At 40.3% G+C, this 25,916-nt stretch overlaps 2 protein-coding genes across 4 annotated transcripts; one reads left to right on the top strand and one right to left on the bottom strand.

Moving 5' to 3' along the window:
• Nucleotides 1–23: 23 nt before the first annotated feature.
• GFM2 (GTP dependent ribosome recycling factor mitochondrial 2) lies at nucleotides 24–18,662 on the bottom strand. Of its 3 annotated transcripts, none has more exons than XM_066180741.1 (22): nucleotides 18,525–18,662; nucleotides 17,953–18,041; nucleotides 17,592–17,681; nucleotides 16,985–17,069; nucleotides 15,990–16,035; nucleotides 15,429–15,526; nucleotides 14,267–14,392; nucleotides 13,790–13,878; nucleotides 11,402–11,490; nucleotides 10,657–10,717; nucleotides 10,376–10,561; nucleotides 8,454–8,534; nucleotides 7,577–7,725; nucleotides 6,911–7,051; nucleotides 6,731–6,830; nucleotides 6,007–6,196; nucleotides 4,740–4,816; nucleotides 4,093–4,231; nucleotides 3,791–3,976; nucleotides 1,790–1,905; nucleotides 1,378–1,560; nucleotides 24–931 (listed from the first exon to the last, which is right to left on the bottom strand). In XM_066180741.1, the coding sequence occupies exons 3-22, from the start codon at nucleotides 17,652–17,654 to the stop codon at nucleotides 803–805; spliced, it is 2,334 nt and encodes a 777-aa protein (XP_066036838.1). In that variant the 5' UTR covers nucleotides 17,655–17,681; nucleotides 17,953–18,041; nucleotides 18,525–18,662; the 3' UTR covers nucleotides 24–802. The 3 variants fall into 3 exon arrangements, with proteins under 3 accessions (XP_066036838.1, XP_066036837.1, XP_066036839.1); XM_066180740.1 differs by lacking the exon at nucleotides 18,525–18,662 and adding an exon at nucleotides 18,251–18,476; XM_066180742.1 differs by lacking the exons at nucleotides 17,953–18,041; nucleotides 18,525–18,662 and adding an exon at nucleotides 18,251–18,476.
• On the top strand, nucleotides 18,568–24,309 carry NSA2 (NSA2 ribosome biogenesis factor). Its single transcript, XM_066180744.1, has 6 exons — nucleotides 18,568–18,778; nucleotides 19,009–19,196; nucleotides 20,779–20,929; nucleotides 21,269–21,448; nucleotides 22,530–22,722; nucleotides 24,044–24,309. The coding sequence occupies exons 1-6, from the start codon at nucleotides 18,776–18,778 to the stop codon at nucleotides 24,109–24,111; spliced, it is 783 nt and encodes a 260-aa protein (XP_066036841.1). The 5' UTR covers nucleotides 18,568–18,775; the 3' UTR covers nucleotides 24,112–24,309.
• The last annotated feature ends 1,607 nt before the right edge of the window (nucleotides 24,310–25,916 follow it).

Raw genomic sequence — 25,916 nt, forward strand, 5'->3', positions numbered from 1 at the left:
ATACAGCTAAGACACTATTTAAATTAGGAGCAACCTCTCTTTTTTATTTCAAAGTATCACTTGCCACTTTTCTAGGTCATCAGATATTTGCAACCCATAGCAAATCAGAACGATTACAGCTTAATTCACGTATTGCTAAAGGTAAACAAACAAACAAATCCTTTCTCAACATACTGCAGGGTGGTAGGTAGGAATTAATGTCCTGGAAAAACTGCCCTTCTTGTATTTTTTTTTGGACAGATCTTACCTGATTTGCAGAAGTATCTATTTCACTTAGTTGCTAAACTAAATGCAGGTAGAAATTACACCCAGTCTGGAACTCTTGATTCATAACTGGTTTCTACCAGTAGAACCTGTCCAGTTTAAAGTGCTTATTAACCATATCCTTTCACACAGCTGAAAACATACCAAGATACAGAGTGCCCAAACTGTAAAGTTATTACAGTGATAGACAAAAATTTCACAAACTTTATTTGCTAGATTAGGAAAACAGTCCCAGTGGCACATTAAGGTGGACTTAGTGCTCATTTCTATGAAGACTATTTGCATCACTCCTCATTACAGATGTCTGCAAGGTAAGAATTTGCAAAGCAACAACTTGTGGTTGCATCCCTGCTTTGCAATCACAAGGTTACGCCAGCAGAGCAGAGTCTCTTGAACCTTCCTCCCTGGACAATTAAAAGCAGTCTGCTCATACAGCTGCTAACTCACTTTTTGCCATCACCAGTTGATCTGAGACGAACACACTGGTGGTACATCTGAAAATATTTAACAGGGGGATAGCAAATACTGTTCCTAAAGATCACACCAAACCCATCCTCCTCTGAAGAAGTGCACTTTGCTCTTCACTGCTCAGGGCTTGATAACTGGCAAGCTCCAACGTGAAGGTTGCTGAGCCCGATGTTAGAGAACGCAGAACTGTTGAGTAGCCCTGGACAAAATGGAGAGCACACATCACTCAAGATAAGGGGAAGGTAAATTAGCATGGAAAACTGATTAGACCACAGAGAGACAAAGAGTGGCAGAAGTATACTGCACCGTACTAGTAAGTTAACTTTCCAATTTTACTGTATTAGAATTGCAATACATGCATGAGTCAATAATAATATTTTTTAAAAACTGTTCTCTGCAAACCTATTTTGGTATTTACTACTTCTCTAACTTACAGCTGAATACATGCTGTTTTAGCAATCTGAGCTGGCCATAAAAACACTCTTCAATTTGTGGGCACTTCCTCCAACCTTCAATAATTAAAATACAATTTTAAAAAATCATTCTAAATTTACTTATCCATAAAAAATGAAAATTAAACTGAAGCCAAATATTTTAAAGCATATTAAAAAGACCAGTTTTACCATTGGTAAGGTAATCACATACCCTCATTTCTGCTAGTGGAACAGCAGCAACCACAACTCTGTTATCTTGACGAGACTGGATTTCTTGAATATGACCTCTCCGCTGTGCAAGATCAGCAAGTGCTGCACTGAGGTGATCTTCACTTACTGTGATTTCTAGGTTCATCAAGGGCTCCAGTATTTGTACACCAGCTTTTTTCAAAGCCTACATGAAAAGAAAGGAAGTTACACTGATATACTCTTATGGGATTTTTAAAATAAAATTGATATAAGTACTTATATCACTGAAGCTGACTCAAACTCTCTACTTGCAAAAGCTATAAATTCCCCAGCAAGGGCATTACAAGGCATCAAAAGAGGAACAATGACCAGATATTGATATACATGTTTTCCCAGCAGTAGATCATGCTACAGTGCTTACAGTTTCACTGTACCTTTTGCATGCAACGAGAGACACAGGCTGATACCATTGTGTGCGAGGTGTCCGGGTGCACTGTCAGTGACTGCACTGTCACATCTATATCTTGAACTGGGAATCCAAGCAGAGGTCCTGGGCAGAGCCATAGAGAAGAGATAAAAGGAAAAAGAAAAGAAAAAAGAAAAAGAAGAAGAAAAAGAAAAGGGAAGGGAAGGGAAGGGAAGGGAAGGGAAGGGAAGGGAAGGGAAGGGAAGGGAAGGGAAGGGAAGGGAAGGGAAGGGAAGGGAAGGGAAGGGAAGGGAAGGGAAGGGAAGGGAAGGGAAGGGAAGGGAAGGGAAGGGAAGGGAAGGGAAGGGAAGGGAAGGGAAGGGAAGGGAGGGGAGGGGAGGGGGAAGAGAAGAGAAGAAGAAGAGAAGAAGAAGAGAAGAGAAGAGAAGAGAAGAGAAGAGAAGAGAAGAGAAGAGAAGAGAAGAGAAGAGAAGAGAAGAGAAGAGAAGAGAAGAGAAGAGAAGAGAAGAGAAGAGAAGAGAAGAGAAGAGAAGAGAAGAGAAGAGAAGAGAAGAGAAGAGAAGAGAAGAGAAGAGAAGAGAAGAGAAGAGAAGAGAAGAGAAGAGAAGAGAAGAGAAGAACTCATTTGTTTTTCAGAATACTAAGATGCATGCAAAAATTTTTTCAAAATTTACTTGAAGTTCCTCATTTTCCTCTTTGCTCTTTCCTCCCTGGTCCTCCCCTGAGGGGTGTGGCTGCTGGTCACGTTCTCATTTTGAGGTTTTGTCATTACCAAACTTTGCCAAGAGACAAAGGAATGTAGACTTACACTTTCTTACTCTCTTTATCAAAAGCACAGATAATAATCAGAACCAGAAGCTCCTGAATATACTCATCCAGACAACCATTACCAAAAAGTTATTTTTAAAAACATTATATTATCTAAAACTGGTCTCTTCAACAACACATCATTTGAAAAAGTAGGGAAAACTTTTGTTTAACCAGAAGCCAGAATATTTTCTTTATTTTCCTTTTGAACACTATAATCACAGCAATGCCTGACACTAACACATACTCAAGACTCCAGGGGTAACTCAGTTCCATAGAGGATAAACTAGTGTCCTAGGCAGATTACCTCCCTCCAACCCAGGACTCTCAACCAGACCAAACTGTATTAAAATAGATGTGAGGCCTGAACCACATCTAAGAAAAAAAAATCACTTTTTTTTTTTTAACAGAGAACACGGCCAGGTATTTTTATTTTTTTAAAGCACTTAATGGCATCAATCAACTGTGCTGGAGACAACACAGTTCTGAAGTTTCTTCAAGAAACATAAAGAAAACACGTGTTTAAGAGATTCCACAGGCAAAAATGGGAATGTTTTCGAATTCCACAAAACAGCTTTGAAAAATCACTTCATGCTGGTTCTTAAAGAGAAATTCTCCTTTGTTAATCCACTATCTATTGATTTTACTGTAGGGCAGTTTTTTGCCCACAAGTTACTTAAGACTTCCTATTTTTAATCAAAAGTCTAGGATGCTTTTAGCCCTTTAGAAAATGCAGACTCTGCAATTAGGTAAAGCTTTTTACTGAAAACTCATGGATTTAACATTTGAAAATCAAAAAATGCAGTAATAACAGTAATAGAAGTGTAATACATGCTGGCCTATGAAACCATTTCTGTTATATCACTACATTATGTCATCGAGTAAATACCTTATCTCTTATACCAGATTAAAAAATAAACCAAAACAACTCCAAGCTCACTGTTCAGTGACTGAGAAGAAGACATCAACCTTAAAAGCAAACCAAAGGCATACTGACTTCCATTCCTGGCAGAGAGAAAAAGGTGTTTGGCAATTTTTGTACTTGAAGACATTTTGTAATTTTCCTTTGTACCTTACATACACATTAGTTGCACATATATGTACTATCTTTTAGTTTTCAAGCTACAAGCAGTTTTCCTTCTAGAAAATTGCCTCTTACAAAACTATTAGACCAGTATAGCTGACATAGCTTTTCCTTTACCTTGAATGCATGAATTTGTGATTCCGTTTTCTATAGCTCCTTGGAGTTCTTTGGGCAGTACTTCACTGACATTCTCAGCATAGCTGATGATGGGTTTTGTTGTTGCTCCTTCTCCTGACCTGGGCCTCACCTCCACCTCTGCAGTTACACAGTGTCGTTTATCACCTACTGTTTTGTCCAATACATCTGCAGGGGGAGGGAAAAAATACATAAAATTCATCTGAAAGCTACTCATATATAATTTAAAGTAAATCAAGCTACAAAACCAGGAACAGGATGTTCTTTCCGTTCACTCGTTTTACCTATAGCTTGGGCAGCATTTAAGATAGTTTCTCGGTATGCTATTTGAAGAGGTCCCAAATAAGTCTCAATTCCATATTCACGTTTGATTCTGTCATGAATGATTTCTATGTGTAGTTCTCCCATGCCACAGAGGATAGTCTGGAGAGAAGGTAATTAAGAATGAAGTAGAAAAATATGCAAAACTCAGGTCTTAATACAAATTCTTCAAGCAAGGACTTGAATGCTTCAAATTGTCTCTTACAAATGCTTCTAATTCTAACGGCCATAATACTTGGAATTCTAAGGACCCTAGAAAAATACATTGCTTTAAGTCATCTGACAAACATATTTAAGTGATAGGGTTGTTACCAGTACTGTGCTCACCATAAAAAAGATTATCTTACCTAACCTTAAAGACTATGTAATTCAAACCTTTTTAAATACAGAATTGTCAAAAAACATGCAGAGCATGGGTTGACTTCCTCTGCTCTGTAAAGCCCAAGACTCCATTTTAATTTCATACACAGAGCCTTGTACATGTATCATAGGAACATTCAGAGAGTCCATTTTATTAAAGAAAATCTCAATATGCAAATGAACAAACTAAAGTGTGGCCTTGATGTTCTAAAATAATGTTGTAAGATGAGCAATAGAAGATTTGTCTTACTTGTCCTGTGTCAGGATCTGGCTTCACTTTTAAACTTGGATCTTCACGCTGAAGGCAGCTCAATGCATTATCCAAATCTGTACAGAAATATCAAAGATTATATCTGAAGCGAATTCAGTCATTTCAAGATCAGAGTAAGTGCCTACATACCACTTTCCTCAAAACAATCAAAAGGATACTAGAGGAACATAAGATTCTGGCAAAGTCAGGTTCAATTACAATTAACCAGCAACTTCTGATTTTATCCCATAAATTAACTGTGCTCCAGAGTGCTTGAATTTCATTATTATACATACTATTTTCAGAGTCATATTTTGTGCTTCTATGAAGACAGATTGGAACCTACAAATTATTCATGAAGTCTGTAAATAACTGATAAGAAAAATGTCAACTGTTACACGATTTACTTAAGCATTTCAAGATGAGTTTGACATGAAATGATCCAAATGAAAATGTACATAGTCTTTTATACAGGGTTTTGGGTTTTTTTCTGATTGCCCAATATTTAACTGCTGAGGAAAGTAGCAGAATGATGAACCAAGAGCCAAGACTGCATCCATCATACCTTACAGTGTTTGGGAGAAAAAGCAACAAAAGCAAACAAGCAAATGCAAATGAAAACATCCAAACACCACAAAATCAGTAACACCTTGCAACCCAGTGGCTCAGCCTGCAGACGTGCTGCTCCAAATCTGTCTTCTACCTTACTCCATTCTGTCACTGTACACTGGTATTTATCCCTCCTCCTCTTCACCCCCAAACAAGCTCGGCTTTGTTAGAACAAAGATACAGAATTTAAAGGGTGTTTCCAAAAAGAGTCAAATTATCAAGCTGTCTGGTACAGGTAGTGTTGGGAACTCCAGTAAGATTACAGGACTGCAAGGATGAACCCTAACTAGACAGAGAGAAGTCTTGGCATATAAAGACTTAATAGAGTAAAACTTTGAATGCCAACTGAAAAAAAAACCCCCATTTCAAGGTTATTTGTACTTGGGACACTATGTACAGCCCACCACTGTAACTGCAGCAAAACTCAGAACGAGTGCCTCCATCCCTCTATTTCTAAATGAAGAAATAATACTTTTCTACACACAAAAACTAGAAAAGTAGCAGTACCACTATTGCTTGACACCGTAACAGCAAAGGATATGGACAATCATGATCTGAAGTATAACATCAGTATAAAAAACACCAGAAAGAACCATATTAGACCACTGGCTGTGAAGTTTGTGCAACTCACTCATCCAGCTAGGTGGCTGCATCGTACCTTGCTGTCTGGCCATTGAAGGTGGTTCAATGGTACAGAAGAAGACAGGCTCAGGGATCTCAACCCCTGCCAGCAGGAGACTGTCTGTGCCACTGACAGACCTCTTCTTTTCCCCAGCATCCCTTCCAGCTCGGCGTGCTGCAGCAACAGCTGAAGCCTTTGATGACACTATGGTATCTCCAGTGGCACTCTACAGATAACACAGGAAGTGATGTAAAAAACCAACCAAAAACCCCAAACTCAAAATGTATCACAAAGCTGGTTGGTTACATTTTAGAAAACCTGTGCATATGAGATTCATGCAGCCTGTTCAGATGGTAACAAATTATTAAACTAATAGAAAGCATGAAACACATCTATTTGAACTTGAAACTGTTGCTTTTGGGTAACTGATTGGGAACATCATTCCCCTTCCGGACAGGTCTCTTTGTGACATTACACTGTATATTTAAAGAGTTACACTATTAATACAAGCTCAAACCCTAACAAAATACACCTTCAGCTTTCTGTCCTTTCCAATCAGCACTGCCGCTTCCAGGCCAGTTACTGATATTTGTACATTGTGGTATTTAATTTTAGGAGGAAGTACATCTAAAAGTACTTCAAATAAAGCAAGTTTACATATGTCACCATAATCAAGAACACATATGAGATAAAGTATCATAGGAGTACAAAGCACATTAGTGAAACAAGCTCCTTTACAGTATGAGTATTTTTTCATTACCTGTTTTAACCCAACAGTCAGAGCAATGTTGCCAGGCATTAGTGATGGTATTTCAATTTGCTGATCAGCAAAAGGCAGCAGCAGCCGGCTCATTCTTTCTCTGAAAATTAAATTCTCTGTTACTCAGAACTTTAACAGACATTCCATTGCTACACTGAACCACACCTCTATCTTACTCACGTGCAACTTTTGTTAATATTATATACAGCTGACTGAGGTTTCAATGACCCTGAGTAAACACGAACAAAAACTAGTGGTCCACGACATTTATCATGAAGAACTTTGAAGGCCAGGGCACACAGGTCATCCTTGTACCACTGTCTGCAAAATAAAAAGCACAACAAAAAGCATACTTGTAGGATTGATCCACTCATATTTACCAAAATTTTCACTCATTTAAGAGATGATACGTTTCTTACTGCAATGTTAATGGAGGCAGATTTTCAAAAACTGTAATTTGTACTGAAAAATAATAATCTAAGCAGTTCCAGCTCCAATAGGGCATATAAGATGTTATGTGATTCACACATTACTGAACAGGATTCCTAGATCACATTTTTGTAAAATAAGAATGCCCTCAGATTAAAAAAAGGCTTAAGGACTCTAAAGTGCAAGTCTGACAACTGGAGATAAATGCATCCAATTCCTGCAGAACTGACCACAGCAGGTTCAGTACTCAAGTGTATTTTTCTGTCCACACATCTCTACTATTATTTAATCCTAAAGATGGTAATTTTTTTTAAAGAATATGAATGCTTTGTTAATATATTTTATTTTCTCCTTTTGTGTTTTCCTACTCATTCTTCCTTCTTTTTTTCCCAAATTTTCTTTTCTGCCTGTACTTACAGAAACTCGTGTGAGCGCTCATTAGGTGCAGGCAAGTACAGGGTAATGGCATCCAGTAATGGCTGCACCCCTTTGTTCTTCAGGGCACTGCCACAGAGTACAGGGACAGCCTTCTGAGCTAGCGTGATTCTGCGGATTGCAGACTGCAACTGCAAAAAAAATTATTTTCTGTTACAATTAACTACAATTTAGCCTTAAGTTGCACTCCAGCTATCAGATATCGCTAACCAATACCCAAAAAGCTAAAAAGTATGTTTGTAAAGACAACATAACTCGTCCAATCTCCTTTCACTGCTTTTAACAAGCTTCAAACCATAAACCCAACATAGCTGCTAAAACAGAAGACACTGGTTTTAAGGTTTCTAAACATTTCACACAGATCTCCTGCTGTCCTTGTTGCAACACTCCTTTTAATTCAGTATTTTGTAACTCACTGCTTTCAACATGCAATGTCCAAAGATCCAACCATTTCAAAGTAGCTGAGATGCTGTTTTAGTTAGTGAGAATCAGCAGTTCAGTCACAAACTGCATTGAGTCTACCTGAAAGTTCCATTCACTTTTCCCTAAACTCTTTTGCAGCACTCTTTCAAAAAAACCCCCACCTTCCTGCATAAATGTACCCAACTTTTGAAATTATGCCTAACATCCTTAAGAATCATTTAAAAAATTCCTACTAACTCCAACTATATTCTATTATAAATTCACACTACTGTTAATTTACTACAGTCTAAGATGGTATGATCTTTTTAATTGAAAAATCTGCAAAATCATAATTTGATAATATTAAGAAGACAGAAGATATATTTGATAATATAAAGAAGAATAACCCAAACCCTTGCAATAAAAGCTAGTAAACACTTGTAAATGTAAAAAATACCTTGTCAGCTGGTATTAAGTCAAAATTTTCATCATTTTCTCCTAGAACCAGTTCGGCAAATTCATCATCCAGATCTGCAACCTTCAACAGAATAGTTCTTTATTATTTGGCATACAGCAGTTTCACAGAAAAGTTACATATCTTACTTAAGATATATAGCTAAACAGAGCAGGAACAAAACCTTTAAAGATATCAGCAATTACAAACTCAAATAATATAAAAATTCATTATGGAAATGAAGGCTTCAAGAAAGGATGGGGGGTAAAAAAAAACCACTTGTAAAGCTGCTGACAAGCAAAACATCAGTGGGACAGAGAATGCTTGCAATTCTCCCTGAAATGGAAAAAAACCTCCAGCCATACAGTGAAAGCCATGAGGGGTTTAACTGATATACTTCAGTCCTGCAAACATAGGGAAGTCTGAAGTAAGCAGCAAGCAACCTTTCCAAGCCAACAGATACTGAGCTGGAAAAAACAGACAAGCATCAGGGCATTTTGGCCTTCTTCATGTCAAGGGTTTGTAGGTCCAAGAGCATGTCTCTTGTTTTCAAGTTGTACCAGTTAGCTTGACATTTAACTTAACTCCTGAAACGCCTCGCATACATCCCTGCACTGTCACTGACCCAGGACACCCAAGCACAGGAAAGCACTTCGCCCCCTCTGTTGGCTACACCACCAACTGGCCAAATTCTGAAATAAACCTTGGATAAGCAATTAGAAGTCTTATCAAGTTAAGAGTCAAAACATGAGAGATAAAGGAAATAGTTCATTTAATTAAGTGAAAGTAAAGTGTGCAAAAGGGCCACTATTCAAAATGCTACATTTTACAGGGTTTCTGATAAGGAGTAATAACAGCATAGAACGCATTTTGAAAAATATTTTACAAACACAAGGTTATCTCAATTATCACACCAGTGGTCCACCCCTTCCTCCTTCAGGAAGTGCCCAGAAAAAAAAAGGGGAAAAAACTAACACTGTTCTTACAAACCTTTCTATCTGACACAATATTTCTTAAGATAAAAGGCTGGGTATTAACACTGCCACTTAAAACCTACTAAGTTTGAAATCCAGATTGTGCATATGTTCTACCGAACTCAGAGCAAGATAAAACAGATCTCTTCAATTTCAAAGGAAACTGAAAGCTAGCACCATCTGTTTATGCATTTGCACAATGTTATTCACAGTTGTGTGGTAGGCAGCCCTTCCAACAAAAAGGATCCATTTATGATTGGACTGAGATGCTTCTAACACAGCATTTAGTGCCATTTTGACCAGGCTGCAACATCCCATCCAGCTTCCAGCTGTCACTTCAGAAGAGTATGGATCTCTGGATCCAGAGGAGTATGGATCTCTCTTGAAATCCTGCAGGTTTCACGTCACATTAGCCAGGTTTCATGTGAATGTACCAAACATATTTTGGCATCTAAGACAGTACAAACACTCTCTGCTTTTAGCTTCCCCAGCACAAAAGAGATTGACAAATTGTAGGAACTCCACTGGAAAACTACTAATGGGGCTGGAGGCCCAGAGAGATGGGTTTGTCTGGCTTGGAGAAGCTAAAGCAGGATGCAAATACTGTCTCTTACTATTTGAAATATTGGTAGTGGCCCTGCTTCACGGAAAACAGAACCAGATTCTCCTCACAGGTACACAAGGCTGTGCCAGCTTGTGACATGGTAAAATCCCACTGGACATAAAGAAATTATGATCCAGCACTGGGACAGGCTGGCTACACAGAATCATTGTCCTTTGACTTGAAAACTCAGCTGAACAAGCCTGAACAAGTTGACCTAAAGTTTGAAGTCAGCCCTCCTTTCAGCAGATCACTGAACCAGACACCCCCAGAGGTCCCTTTCAGCCTATTTTTCCTACTGCTCTGAGTAATGGTTTTAAATATATTAAGTATTTACTTTAGAACTTTACTTGTTCTATTAAGGTATTTCTTGCATCCTGAACTTCTTGGAATAGGTTTGGATCGTCAGTCTCCAGCAGCAGCTTTCGCTCAAAATTTTTTCCATCATCCAAATCAGAAATAGGTTTCCACATTATTTGCTCCTTAGTCACAACATCAACCAGTCCTCTAAAGGTCTTGGCTTCCCCAATGGGCAACTGCAAATAGAACAGAGACTTTAAACAGCTGCAAAAAATTAACAAAGGAGTCCCATTCAAAAGAAAGGGAACAAGCATTTAATTTCTAAGCTTACCTGTAATAGTAAAGGTTTTGTCTTCAACTTTTGTTTGATGCTCTCAACAGCATATGTAAAACTACAGAAGAACAGATACAAGTTACACAAAACTTTATGATAAAAATAGGCTCACCATTCCCTATTTACTGCAAAAATTAGTCCTATAATTACACAAAAACATGCATTTACATAATCAAAGGAGTATATAGTCAGTATTGACATTAATTGGGTTGCTCTTGATGCTTCAAGTTTTAGCTTTCATGCTTTTCAGATTCTGTGCTGCCTAGGAGTGTAGTTCTGAGCTTCATATTAAGTGCCAGTGAGCTCTCTTCACAGAGTAGGGAGACAAAAAAAATCCTTTTCCTGCTGAGGACCAAGGACAACTTTCAGGCCTGAAAGCACAAACAATGGTGGACTGAAGGGAGGAACAAGAAGGATGAGACTTCACAACGTGGAGCTGTAATTGGACAATTAAACCCTGATATCCAAATGGATCAAAACTTACAAAAGTGTAAGACCTCACGACCAGGTCGTTCATTTTGTGACCATTCTCAGTCAACCTTGGGTGTAGCCCTGGTCAGGCACTTGTCCTGCCCAAGGTGTACCCTAAAGACCTTTCAATAAATATCTACTTTATTCTCTAGCTCTGTCCAGTCTCTGTTTCAGGTCACCCTTCCCAAGGCATCACTCTGTGCTTAACTGGAAAATGCTAGACATTCTCTTATAAGTTTTTTAGCAATTATTAAAATAACTGCCTATATACCTTGCCCTGCTCTTGTCCATCTTGTTTAAAAAGCAAATTCGTGGTATCTGGTATTTGTCTGCTTGTCTCCAGACTGTCAGAGTTTGTGCCTAGAACAAAAGACAAAATGCAAATATTAGTGACAACAGCTGAACTATATGCTCCCCAACACCACTGAAGGTCTGAGTTCAGAGTAAAAGGCAACTGTGCTGTGTATTGTGACAATCCCATATCCAGCATCACAGATGAACTTCACATGCAGCTTTGTCTTATCTTGTCTCTCAGCTGTTGTCATTTTCTTTCCAGCACTAAGGGCATGCAGGCATAGTGCCAAGGAAACATGAAGAGCAACTAAGCATTATGGGGGGCACGTATAGAGAAAACTCTGTCATGCAGAGACTTTATGCTTTATCACCAAATTACTTAGGCACACACAGGCAAGCATTTCCGTAGCTACACATAACAACACTAAAAATTACTTTGGTTTTAACAGTAATTTGTGCACTGCTGAGCCATTTAGCATATGTATTTTTATTTGAAAATTAAAGCAGGTATATAGAAAAATTTGTTCAGATTCAGTAATAGTCTCTTGCCACTACATGGAATAATGCAAGAATTTGCCACAGAGTTTTAGAAAAAAACAAGCAGATATAATTGTTCTGTTGTTGGGATAGAGGCTATTACTCAGTTCAGGTTCATATTTAATGGCATCTAAATTTTTCCAGTAGCAAGTTAAATAATGTACAGTGATTAAGGGTTCTCTCATTCCTCATCCAGGAAAAAGGTATGTCCCATGCAAGAGGGATTTCACAAGTAACTTTTTTACAGTATTGAACTACTGAAACATCTCATGCTATAAAAAGTCCAGTTCTAGCCTGCTTCCACCTTTTCTGCACTCTGTTAAAAAGACCGCTGGGGAGGGAGAAAACCTGCCTGAAAATTACCTATTTTCTACATGAAATCTGAAAATGAGAAATTGACAGATATTAATTTTGTTCTGTTTGTGGAGCTAGTCAGAAGCATTCACCTCAATCAACATTTGTAAAAGACAGCAACAAAACAACAAAAACATCCCAAACTTATAATGGTAATCACACTTATTTGCTGCTTATTACCATGGAAATTCCTGTGCACTAAAGGATTTAAAATTAAATGCTCAGCTTCCTGAAGCTGAATTTTGATAAAAGCATTGAGAGAGAGAATACAGAGAAAAACCTCCGTACATTATTTCAGCCTGATTTAAGTCACTAGATATGGTGGGAAAATAACCAAGAGTGACTGGAGGTAAAACCAGAGAAAACTGGGAAGGTACATTCACCCTCTAACAGAATTTGTGGAAATTACAGGGTAAAATGCAGTTGCTACTCCCCAGATAAGATGTGGTCAGCATGCCTGACTTCCCACACACAATACATGCTGAGGGGGACTAAATGGAGGCTGGAGCAGAGTGGAGACACTGTGTCCAGGCTCTGTTGAAATCCTTGCAAGAGGGGGAGCTCAGGGGTACCTTGTAGCTGATAAGCCACATAGCAGCTGTCAGCCAAAGGAGAAAAAGTAAGATTTCTTGCTGTTGAACCAGGAACCATGGCAAGATCACAGACATCCACCTCTGCCTTAAAGGTGACCTCAGATGTAACACTGGTATTACCCACATACAAGGGACAACCATCCCCTGCTGAACATGATGCATGACTACAGTCACTCAAGCTCCACCCAGACACAGAAATAGTATAAAAATAAATTAAAAATGAGAAGAAGTTAGATACTACTGAGAACTTCTGGGATCAGACAGCAGGCTAAACTTGTCTTCATTCCCACAGCGACATCTATTGGGTAAGAACTGTACTCTCTCCATGCTGAATAACCACATCAAGCTAACTTTGGTTAGGTATTAGAGCTGGTTAGCATATTGCTTTGAAGACATTTTTGCAGCCAGGTGCTATCACCAGAAGTCTTCAAACCTTAACCTGTCACAGTTTTCATTTACATTAATGAGGAGTGTTATTCCATAAACTGTTAAGTCTGAGTCCTTTAAGGGCGCTAACAGTTGATGGCAGGAGGTAACACACCAGGCTGTGGAGGCCCAGGGTCTCCCTTATGCTGTTGGTCTGTGGCCCTGGATCCTTCCTGAGGCCAACAGAACAATTAAGGACCCCTCAGGAGGGCATCCTTCTGTTTGACCCTGAACAAGGTAGTTGAACCACACTCTGATCTTGTGGACTCTTGGGTGAAGGGGCCCTGGGTCCCCTTAATGAAACACTGACAGACTGAATTGGGCACAAGGGTCTCATCTTTCCTGGGCAACTGGCAGACTAACCAAACACAAATGGTTTGAGAAAATTTCTTCCCTTTCCTATGACAGACTGCACACACACACACAAAAAAAAAAAATCTAACAGTTGATTTTACCTCGACACCAGCTGAAGCATCAAATACTGCTACTGCTCCATCCAGGACTCTCAAACAACGCTCAACTTCCACTGTGAAGTCCACATGGCCTAAAAACCAATCTTCCTTTTATATCATCACAATTCAAACTGGCAATATCAACAGGTCATTGCATATTTAAACCTTTTTTTTTTTTCTTTCAAGTAATGTCAAAACAACTTTTTCTTTACTTGCAAGGAAATACACCTAACAGCCTTTAAAATAAACAATACTATTATAAAGCAATCCTAGAACTGAGAACAAGTTAATGTGGAAACACCTGAGCTCACTTTATATAAGGCAGATTTGGAATCAGCAAACAATTATCCAAAGCTGAACAGAGCTTAGTATAGGTACTTTTACTAACCGATCAAATTTTGCACTATATTAAAGATAGTCAGTGACACTCCACCTCACCCTCTCTGCCTTAATAATACAAGTATAACTACAGAGCAGTACCTGGGGTGTCAATCAGATTGATTCTGTAGTCCTTCCAGTCAAATGTGACAGCAGCGGACTGGATGGTAATACCACGTTCTCGCTCTTGTGCCATAAAATCTGTCACCGTGTCTCCATCATCAACATCTGCAAACAGAAACCAGGACTGGGCAGGTAATCAGTTCAAAATCTGAAATTATCTTAGAACGTCAAGAGAGGGCTGGAAATAGTCCCTTTTACAGATGTATATATATATACATATATATATATATATGTATAAGCTATGAAAATTAGCCTTTTTAAAAACATTATAATGCCAGGCAATTTACCCAGGCTCCCTTTCCTAGGAATAACTGCCCTGCAAATGAAAGACAAGCACAAGTGAAAGACAAGCAATTCCCCAACAACCTTTATGTTGTTCTTAACCCTAGAAACACCATGAGCATCTTAAAAACTAAACAGAGTCCAAAGTCATGAACCAACTACAGCTTTAAAAAACCTGGCTGCACTCACTGTGTAGAATGTCACTGACACTTTGAAATTTGGTAATCAAAAGGTAATTAAGTCAAAAGTAAAGTACAAACAAACCACCAAGTAAGAAGCTGGGCTTTGCTTACTTTCTAATAACAAGAGAAGCAGTTCACATTTTTAAATTAGCAAGACCCCAAGTTCCACTGCTTCACAAGCCTAGCATCTTCTATCAGTTATATACAGTAGAGAATAGTGTATAAAATTTAAAAAGTCAAAAAGAAACACAACCAGAGGCTGCTGTGACCATTTCAGTCTTGAAGAATTCTATTAAACTTGGTGTAGCAAGAAATTCTTCCTGTGCCATGGCTTTCAAAAGGAATAGATGGTCTTTCTTACTCTGGTTTCTTCACAGGTCAAAAGAGAACTCAACAAACTGCTTTTACCAGAATGGCCAATGAGCAACCAGTAAAATAAGCAGATTCACTAATTAAATGTGCCGAAAGTAAAAGAAAAATATCAATGATAACTATGATAACTGAAAGCAAAACTGCCTTACTACACAAAGGAACATGCACTAAAATTCAATAAGACTGCAACACAACTTTGGAACAACTGCCTCCTACATGAGGTATTCCACCAGCAACTATGCTGCAGGTAATTGTACACTATTAAATTTCTTAAACCTACTGAAATACAAAAAAGCATTTCTAACCTCCAAGTGTTCTTATATATCCAGAATAATACAGCATTCTCTCTGTTGTTGTAGTTTTGCCTGCATCAATGTGGGCCATAATGCCAATATTTCGGATTCTGCACGAAGTGAAAACACTGTGGTTAGTGCAGTAATTTTTTTAATCCCGTGATAATTCTCATTTGCATAAATGGTTAATATTCCCCGAGAACAGCACACCAGATTAATTGCACTGTTCCTCTGCTGCATATCTGATACAGCGTGCATTCTAACACTGAAGAATGCCAGTATTTAACGTGGCAGTGCTCCCGTGGACACAAAAAATAGTTGCCAGGACATCCTTCCCCCTTCTTCAGCTCCCAGCAACATCCCTGGATTTGGAGCTTCCCTAACAGCCTGGGTTTGGTTATGACAGTGCAAGCTGTGCCATCAGCATTGAAACTGCACAAGGGTAAAGGTAAGCAAGTACTGACTTTATATTAAACATACACGAGACAGGCATGGGGCAACAACCTACAATTCTGTATCACATCAACTGCTCTGACTGAAGTTACATCCCAACAATAAATTAGCTTGATGTACCTGGATATATGAGGATTGATGACAGAATGCAGAGACTTAACATCTCCTGGAAACAAACAAAACAAAACTTTTCAGACAGAACCCAGTGTAGAAATATACAGAGCTGCAAGTCATGACAATCTGTAATCTCTATCACCTCAAAATTTTAAAGACATGTACTTAATTTTAAACAAACCCTACCCCACATCAAAAAAAGAGAAATGCTTGAAAAAACATCTGTCATTTAGAAACAACAGGAAAAAGCCAACACAGGAAAGTATCATCATCTTATTCTGCAGAAGCATACCTCAGCTCAAGACAGTGTAATGCTGACATTCATCTGGTGATTAGATAATAAATTTGGAAAGTTATTTCTCATTTAAGCCTTAAAGCTATACAGCATAATTCTCAGGGATAAAAGGCAAGCTGACCTGTGTTGAAAAAACACGGGACTGGGAAGTTTTAAATGCTATTTTCTTGAAAGATATACTCTTTCTCACACAGTTCAGCTGGAAAATAAGTTTTCACAGTAATATTTTATGAAACTAACCCAAATTCAGTTATTCAGGCTACTGGAGTTGTGTTTCAGGAACACACATAGTACTTTAGTTCACCTTTGGCAGGCCACACAGGACTCAACAATATTTAAGCCAACATTCCTTCTCCACCTATAGATCACCTGAGTCATCAGAGGTGTTTTAAAGCAGCATCTCACAGAAGCCCTCAGTGAGGGGTTCCAGCACACTTCACAACTGACCTGACCTCTTATAACATCTGCCTTTGCTTATTATTGCTTCCCAAAGGCCTGTGGATGCTGTGAATCTACTGAGAAGGGAGCAGCAACACAACTCTTCAGGCTTTGAGCCGTTTAGCTGCTGCATTTATGCACTAAATTCTATAAAAAATGGCCAAAAGAATACAATAAACCAGAAAGTATACAGCTACAGAAAACATTTTTTATTCTTACTCACTTTTAAATTAATCTTTACTATAAATAAAACAACATAAACTTATACCTGGTGGAGAACTGTAGTTCCTCAGGCTGCAGTTTCGCTGTGTCACACTCATGACCCTCATTTCTGTATTTCTGAAGTACACACACTTGAAAGAAAAAAAGATTCATATGGAATGTTTATTGTTACAACCAGCTACTTTGCACATTTTACAACTAGCTACATTTTTGGCAGAAAAACAAACTGAAAAAACAAATCTACAGTAACAGATACTGTTGTCGGGAATTTATATAAGCTCAAAACACCATTAAAAGCAGATGCTTGAAAAAGATGCTCACGCTGAGGTTTGGACCAAATTTGATCCCAATAATATTTGGGATATTCAGTAAAAACTTATGGAAGCATCAAAATCTCTTTCAACAACCAAAAATTTTTAAATACATCTAATTGTTTGTGTAAATAATTTAACAAGGACAAAACGAAATTACAAATTCAATTCCCAACTCTGAAGCCCCATTCCAGCACGAAAGGATGCCTTATCCAGAGGCCATCTATTAAAGACAAAAAAACCCAAACAAAAACCAGCACCCCAATTAATAAAGTTCACTCAGAATTACCCAAGTGTTTCCCTTGCTCACAGAGGAAGTATCACAACTGGGGAAGAACTTACCTTACAGCAAAAACTTGATGACTTCAACGCATTTACTGAAAGTTTCCCCACAATTCTCAACATTCTGGCTCCTGTCTCCAAAGCTGTCCCCTGGCAAGGTAAGCAAACATTGTAAAAAATGTTTATGACAGGGTAACTACGTTCCCTTGACATAACTTCATCACAAAACTTCATTCTTTTTGATGGGAAATCAGGTTAATATTTTTCAGGTTACGGCTTTGCAAGTTAAAACAGTGTCATATCCGTAATAAAAACGTTATTTGGCGTTAACAATGCTGCACAAATGCACGCCCACAAACACCACATGTATTTCTCGATGAAGTATTAAAGCAGAATAATGAAAATCAGAGTTTACACTCACTCTCAGATAACCTCCAGAGCACCGATTACTGGTGAGCAAAACACAAACAGCTTTTCTACTCTTGAAGGAAGGACTGCAGGGCAAAGTACCTGTTTAGGTCATAAAAAACCAGAAAATGTTAAGTAATATTAAGAACCTTTCAAGGACAGCCAAAAAAACCCACTGCAACAAAAAGCCGAAGCGCAGCAGCGCCAAAAGCACCCCTAGATGGTTGTTTGACGGGACGTCGCTGTCCAGCTCCCGTGAATTTATGCTTCGTTCCAGAGCGAAGGGCGAGCGGCTCAGCGCACACGCTCACCTCCGCTCCCTCATCCTGCCCTGAAGGCGCCGGCGCAGCGGGAAGGGCGCGGGACCTTCACGCCACCCGTGACGAGTCCCCGCGCCGAGTCCCGCCAGGGGCCGACCCCCGGTGGCGCTCCGCCAGGCGCCGCCGCCTTCCTCGCCGCGTTTCGAACCTCCGGGCGCTTCTGCTCCGCTTCGCCCTCCGCGCCCCACACGGACCCGGCACAGCGCGGGCCCCACTCCTCAGCGCGGCCGCCGGAAGGCAACCTGCTTCTCCCTTCCCCCGCTACCTCATCTCCCTCCCGCGTTCCGCTCTCCCGCCACAGCCTGACGGACCAGGCAGCAAAAGCGCTTCTTTGACCTCTGCCGATCCGTTTTTCCCCTTCTAGCCTCGCCAAGCTCGGTGCGAAGCCCCTGGGAGGCGCGGAACGCCCTCTCTCCGCCGGGGGAACTAAGGCGGCGCGGGGGAGAGTTTCCAGCCGGCGCCGTTTCCCAAGAGACCCGCCCTTTCCGCCGCGGAGAAGGCCGCGGGGCTGCCGACATGGTGGGAGCCGGGAATGCGGGATAGGAGCCGGGGACACACAGGGGCGCGGGGCTGTGGGATAGGGAGTCGGGGACACGGGGCCGGGAATGCGGGACGCGAACGGCGGAGCAGGGAGGGACGGGGAGGCCGCGGGACGCCGGGCGGGCCCCGCGGTGAGGATGCCTCCGTCGTGAGGCGCCGTCCCGGCCCCGGCGAGTGCCCGCTAACCGCGCCGCCTTCCGCCCCCACAGCCGCAGAACGAGCACATCGAGCTCCACCGCAAGCGCTATGGCTACCGGCTGGACTACCACGAGAAGCGGAGGAAGAAGGAGGGCCGGGAGGCGCACGAGCGGTCCCGCAAAGCCAAGAAGATGATCGGGCTGAAGGCCAAGCTTTACCATAAGCAGCGGCATGCCGAGAAGATACAGATGAAAAAGACGTGAGTGTCCGCCTCCTCTCTGGTACCGTCCCGTTGTCCTGACGCTTGAAGGACGAGACGGCATGTTGATATTGTTACAAAGAGCTCACTATTGCTTGGGTCACACGTTATGGTTTTAAATAGCGATCAGGCTGCAGAAGGAAGGGGGATTTGCAGCAGTAAACTCATTTCAGAGTCCCTCTCTTTTAAATGAATGTTAACAAATCCGCTGCTAGAAGTACTCTCTGAGAAAAGTGTTGGTGAGCAGTAACCGTGACTAATGTAATCGTGACAGAAAAAGTGAATGCATTTCCATGGAGCTTTTTTATCAGTTAGTGTAGCAAGAGGCAGCACAAATTTTTTAATGGTTAATAGAAAATACACAGTGGCATATGCAGTTTTTAAGCAGAAGGTAAGGCCTGTCTTCAAGGATAAACAGCAGTGTCAAGCATAGACAAATAAAAACATTTTTCTGTAAATTTTACCTGTTATCCAGGACTTGAAATCAAAGCTGTGAATGATGCCTGAAAAGTAGGCAAGAAAACAATACTCCATAGTACCCGGCCTGTAGAGCTCTTTTTTTTTATTTGACACCAGTAGTGGGGGGGGCTAGCTCCACCACAAACTTACTTGCTCATTCTTTGCACAGTACAAGCTTTTATACTTTTTTTTTTTTTACTTAATGTGGACATTATGCTGTCCTAACCTTCATTCTGCAACATATTTTCTAACTGCATGGTTATGTAAACCCTTGTAGCACATGTGTGGTTTCTGCACGAGGTGGTTGTTTTGGATGAAGGCTCAGAAGTCTTCCTCGGGCTTGGGCTTTTCACTCCTACTTCCTGCACATGCTCTCTAAGACATGCCTGCACATGTCTGCTCAAATGGCCAGTGGTTAGCTTTTTGCAGTTAGCTTGTTCTGCTAAATTTGCTGATTTCTAAAACAGGCTTCATTCACAAGCCCTGTTACAAAGTAACTATTTCTTTCTGCATAGATCCACCTTTTACCTCAAGCATTATTTTGTTGCTCAGGCATCATTAACAGTCTCATTAATTGCTAATGGACTTCATACCTGTCCCCCATGTTGTTTTTGCTGGTTTCAAAGTGTAGATAGCTGTTTTCCTCTGCTGCTTTTAAAGATAATGGATTTATTAACCCATTTTAAGTTTGTTGGTATTTTCTTCCCCTCAGTAAACGACCTCAAAATTAATAAAACTTGGCCCCTTTTACAACCACACTTCCCACATATGTAAACATTGCCGTCAAATCTCAGAAGAGGAGTAGAATGTTATTTTTTGTCAGCAGAGAGGAGGGCTGCCATCTCTCAAAGTGCTTGGCTGTTTGCTTTAGGTCACTCAGAAATTCCTTAAGGAGGTGCATGTCTTTCTTGTGTTCCTGTCCTGGTAGGAAGTGACAATATTAAGTGAAGTTAGTAGCTTACCCTGAAAATTATTTAGTATTATTCCTTAAATATAAATACATGATACTTCACAAATAGCTCTTAAATAAAAATTTGAGCAGGCACAGGCTAAGTTAAAATGGTATATGTAGAAATAAGCCTTTATTTCTTGTGCTGTTAATATTGATGTTCTTTCTTTGCAGCATTAAAATGCATGAGAAGAGAAATACAAAGCAGAAGAGTGATGAGAAAACACCCAAAGGAGCTGTACCAGCATACCTGCTGGACAGAGAGGGCCAGTCCCGGGCCAAGGTCCTCTCTAACATGATCAAACAAAAAAGAAAAGAAAAAGCTGTAAGTAAAAGTATCAGATTCCTAAAGTTACGTGTAACAATGACCACTCTGTATTGCTGATGCTCAGGTTACCTAACAGTCTTCAAGCAAAGACTAATTAAAACATCTTGAGTAACTAAACAGCTTAGGACAATGTGAGCACATGCAGTATCTTGATTTCTGGAACTTGTAAGTGCTAATTAAAATAAGTGGATAAGGGTTGCATAGCAACTATGGTCTACCCCTGTGCTTCACTGAAATTTGATTTTATGCTTTGGTTTCCCCCCCTTTCTTTTAAATATGTGACATGCAATAATAATATTGCCTTTTTTGTTTTGTTTTGTTTTACCCTCCTTCCAGGGGAAGTGGGAGGTTCCTGTGCCGAAGGTTCGTGCACAGGGAGAAACAGAAGTTTTGAAGGTGATTCGTACAGGAAAGAGGAAGAAGAAGGCGTGGAAGAGGATGGTTACTAAAGTTTGTTTTGTTGGAGATGGCTTTACCAGGAAACCTCCTAAGTATGAGCGATTCATCCGACCAATGGTAATGTTTCAGAACCTTAAAGAACATATAAGTAACAGTTCTTTTAATTTACTGCTTTGATTTTCTGTGGTAAAGAAGCTTTCTTGTATGATAATGCACTTGATCATTACTCATGTAAAACATTCTGTTAGTTTCCTTGCAAAAATATAAACCTCTAATAGCATGGGGGTGGGGAGATGCCTCTACAGTCCCAGTCTGTGTTGAAATACCTGCTTTTATTCCTGTAACTAAGATGATGCCAGTAAGTTAAAGCTACAAGCTCTCATATCAGCATGGGAAAATCTTTATCAAAGGTACTTTGCAAAGCTTTTAAAAAATGGAGGTGTCTTTTTCAAGATGCCATAATTCTGTGAACTGCAGAAGCCCAGTCTATTCTAAGACTTTGGAATTCCCTCCTTTTGGCTTAAGTAAGTTTTAAGCACAGTTGTGATTGTATGCAAGGGAAAAGTTGTGCCTCCAGCCTGACCTTTACTTACAGCTGCAGGAGCAGTGCCTGGGCTCTGTCAGCCTGGCAGCACACAGGCAGAAAAGCTGGATTCAGTGAGATTGTGTTGTTTTATATAAATACTCATTCCTTACAGGAATTCCCTTACAGGAATCAACAGTCACTGTGCAGGCTGCTTGTTGAATTGCACTCATTACTAGTTTGATGATCTTACACAGCCTTGGAAAGATTTTTTTGATACAGAAACATGTGTGGTACATAATTGTAAAGTACCCTCTATGAAGTGCAGGTCACTAGGTAAAAAGTGCAGTACGAGATGGGTCTTTCATATTTTGCCATACTTTCTTCATGGAACAGAAATTGTCCAAGGTAACAAGTGTTATTGTTGGGCTACTACTAAAAATTGACATCCTGAAAACATACATGGAAAGCTTTACCTTGTCATTTTAATCAGGTTTTAAAATAAGTTCGGCAATCTACAACAGGCAGATGACATTCTGTATTCTAGGTTGTTTCATTCTTCCCAGTCTCTCTAAACATATAAAGATGAGGACATAATTTTTAAACTGTTTAAGTAGATCAGTTGTGAGAGCTTAAAGCAAATATTAACTCATTCTAACGCTCTTCATGCAACAGGGCTTACGTTTCAAGAAGGCACATGTGACACACCCTGAACTTAAAGCTACTTTTTGCCTACCTATCCTTGGTGTAAAAAAGAATCCATCATCTCCTTTGTATACACAACTGGGAGTAATTACTAAGGGTACTGTCATTGAGGTGAACGTGAGTGAGCTTGGCCTCGTGACACAAGGGGGCAAAGTTATCTGGGGTAAGTAAGTTTAACTAATTGCACTGCAGAACTGCTTTTTAAAATTCGTAGTCTTCATTGCATCATGTATTGTTAAGACCTCACCCTTGAGTCATAACTGATCTGTTGTTAAAAGTTAGGCTTGGGCTGTAGCAGAAGCAGCTAATAGGAACTCTAAAAATACAAGCTTTAAGTGTTAATCTAAGCTTTCCATTCACACTTCCAAAATCCAATTAGATGGAGTTCAGAACAAAGACTCAACTTGCTTGCCTATCATATTGAGCAATGCTACAAGCCTGTAACCATGTGAACCATGAACAACTGAATTACATTTGCAGTGGAAGCTGTGTGCACGAACCTCATTAACAGGATCTGCACCTGAGGTGGGGCAGCCCTGGTTGTGTGTATGGCCTGGGGAGCAATAGACTGGAAAGCAGTGCCATGGGAAGGGACCTGTGGGGCGTCAGGGGCAGCATCAGCTGGGTGAGGGAGGGGATTGTCCTGCTCTGCTCTGGGGCAGCCTCACCTCCAGTGCTGGGGGCAGTTCTGGGTGCCACAATAAAAAAGAGATATAAAACTCCTGGGGAGTGTCCAAAGGAGGCCTCAAGGATGGTGAGCGGTCTGGAGGGGAGGCTGTATGAGGAGAGGCTGAGGTGACCTGGTCTGTTCAGCCTGGAGGAGACTGAGGGGTGACATCACTCTGGTCTTCAGCATCCTCCTGAGGGGAAGCAGAGGGGCAGGCCCTGATCTCTTCACTCCCATGACCAGTGACAGGACTGGAGGTAGCAGCACAAAGCTGAGTCAGGGAAGGTTTAGGCTGGGTATCAGGAAAAAGGTTCTTCACCTCGGCTGTGGTTGGACACTGGAACGGGCTCCTCATGGAAGTGGTTACAGCACCAGCCTGACAGAGTCCAAGAGGCATTTGAATAATGCTTTCAGCACATGGTGTGACTCTTGGGGGTGTCCTGTGCAGGGCCAGAAGTTGGACTCCATGATCCCGATGGATCCCTTCCAACTCAGCATACTCTTTGAGTCTGTGATCTTCATAGGATCAGACTGACCATTTAACAGAGCAGTTCACTTGGACAGTAGGAGACCTAAGAATTTTTTTTTTTTTTTAATTCCCTGAAACCCCTAAATGATCCGTTTATAAAAAAGAGCTTGAATATAGTGTTTTGAGAACATAAGTTTAAAGCTCAGTAGAAGGTAGATTTAGATTTTAAAATACATTTGAGTCCCCGTACTTTAGAGACTTGTTGATTGAATTTGCAAACATAGAAAGATCTACTCCATATGAACTAATTCCAGGTTTTATACACATGTAATTTCCTTTTCTCTTTAGGGAAATACGCCCAAGTAACTAACAATCCAGAAAATGATGGCTGTATCAATGCAATTCTACTTGTTTAAATTGGATACCAAGCATTGGATGTGGGCACCTACAAAACAAGTGGACTTCACCCTAATTTAGAAAATCTTTTGGAACCTTTAGCCATTCCAGAAGTGACCCCACAAGACGATGAGGAACTTCAGCCAGAAACAACTGCTCACATTTTTATATTTGTTTGCTCAGCTGAACATTGTCCAAATAAAGAGATTTAATTTTTATGTTTTGCTCATGTGGTATGGATTTGATCTAAACCTTCTTGGTGTTTTTACAGGAGCAGTTTCCTTGCTTAGGTATGTTGTACCTAATTCACATCACTGTGTCAATTCATGTCAGCCATCCCCAATAGTCTTCAAACATTACTTCCCTGAACCATAACCTGTGGAACAGTATTATTATTACTGGACTTTTGAAGAATTCCAGTAATTACTTACTGCCAGGATAAAGATTAATTGATGTCTAAAGTCTATCATCTTGCAATCCTATAGACAATGCTCCTAAGGGAGGACCTTTTAACCCTCCTGGTTCCTCTGAATGGAACACTTCCCACAGCTCACCAACTGGAGTTTGTGATATTCACAGGACCAGTGCCAAAAGCTGATGTTGGGACCTGGGCTGACAGCTCCCCACACTGCCTAAGGCTCAACCCTCACTCCTTCAGAAAGGCAAAGGCATTCAATATGGATTTCACTGAACTCAAGAGGAACTTTAGTAGGTATCTTTATCTTTGTGAATTGATTTAAACACCCTGTAGCAAGAACAGTATAAGCATTGCCATCTCACATCTATAATTAAATTATTGGTGAGTAAATACTATTGAGTCTCTTCATAAATGTTAAACTATTCAATGACTGAGTGTTGCCAAGTCCTTTACAGATAAACCACTTACAATGTGCAGAACTAAGACTGGACTCGGCATGCTCTGTCAGGAGTTTGGAAAGCTGGGATGTCCCAGGGAGAAGGAAGCATCTAAGGTTCATAGGTGCTTGTGGTTGAACAAAATGACAAAAGTCAGCGGCTCCTCAAAATTCCATACTTAGCATGGAAGTTGGTACATTCGTCCCTGATCTCCTAGACACACCAGGAGGGTTTGGATAAAGCATAGGGTGAAAAGGAAGAGAAATAAAGGAGGGTGAAAAGGGAAAGGAACACACCCTTGTGTTGTGCTTTATTTCCAGAAGCCAGAACAAGGATTTGTTTGGTCCTGGAAAAGTCCTGCCCTACATTTGTACGTCCCCATCTCAGTCCATGTCCCGCTCTTGCTCAGAGTGTAATTACCAACAAACCTTATCTTCTATGCTTCTACAAAAGTAAGGGTGTCCACTTGAACCTCGTGACTCAGCAGGAGGTCTCTCTCACCCTTTTGTATTCTCCATTTCTGCAAATAATTTTAGATTGATCCTAATTCAATTTGCCTTTGTATGCTTCATCTCTGTAGTAAGCAATAGAGCAAATCTTGCCATCAAACTTTTTGAAGTCATGCTTCTGTGAATTTATATTCAATCTGCTTTTGCTAATACCTTTGACAGTGATTTGTTAAGCAACCTAAACTACTCATGATGTACATTCCCCTTCCACGAGGTATGTGTACACATCCTGAGCTTTCTCTTCTCCAGGAAGAGCAATCGCAGCTCCAGCTCTTCTATCACAGGTGTTTCTCCAGTCATGTTTCAGATCTGGAACTGTGGTAGGAAGTCAAGCTAGCTGCTTTTGTACAATCTTTATAACTTCTCTTATATGATCTACGGAGACAGTAACTGTGACCATAACCTGTCACAACAATTTCATTATTTTGGCACATTGTCCTAGTCTAGGCTTGGTAACTTAC

This window comes from Chamaea fasciata, unplaced genomic scaffold, assembly GCF_029207755.1.
Source record: "Chamaea fasciata isolate MVZ Bird 193981 ecotype frontalis unplaced genomic scaffold, bChaFas1.0.hap1 SCAF_4, whole genome shotgun sequence".
Taxonomy (NCBI): Eukaryota; Metazoa; Chordata; class Aves; order Passeriformes; family Sylviidae; genus Chamaea; species Chamaea fasciata.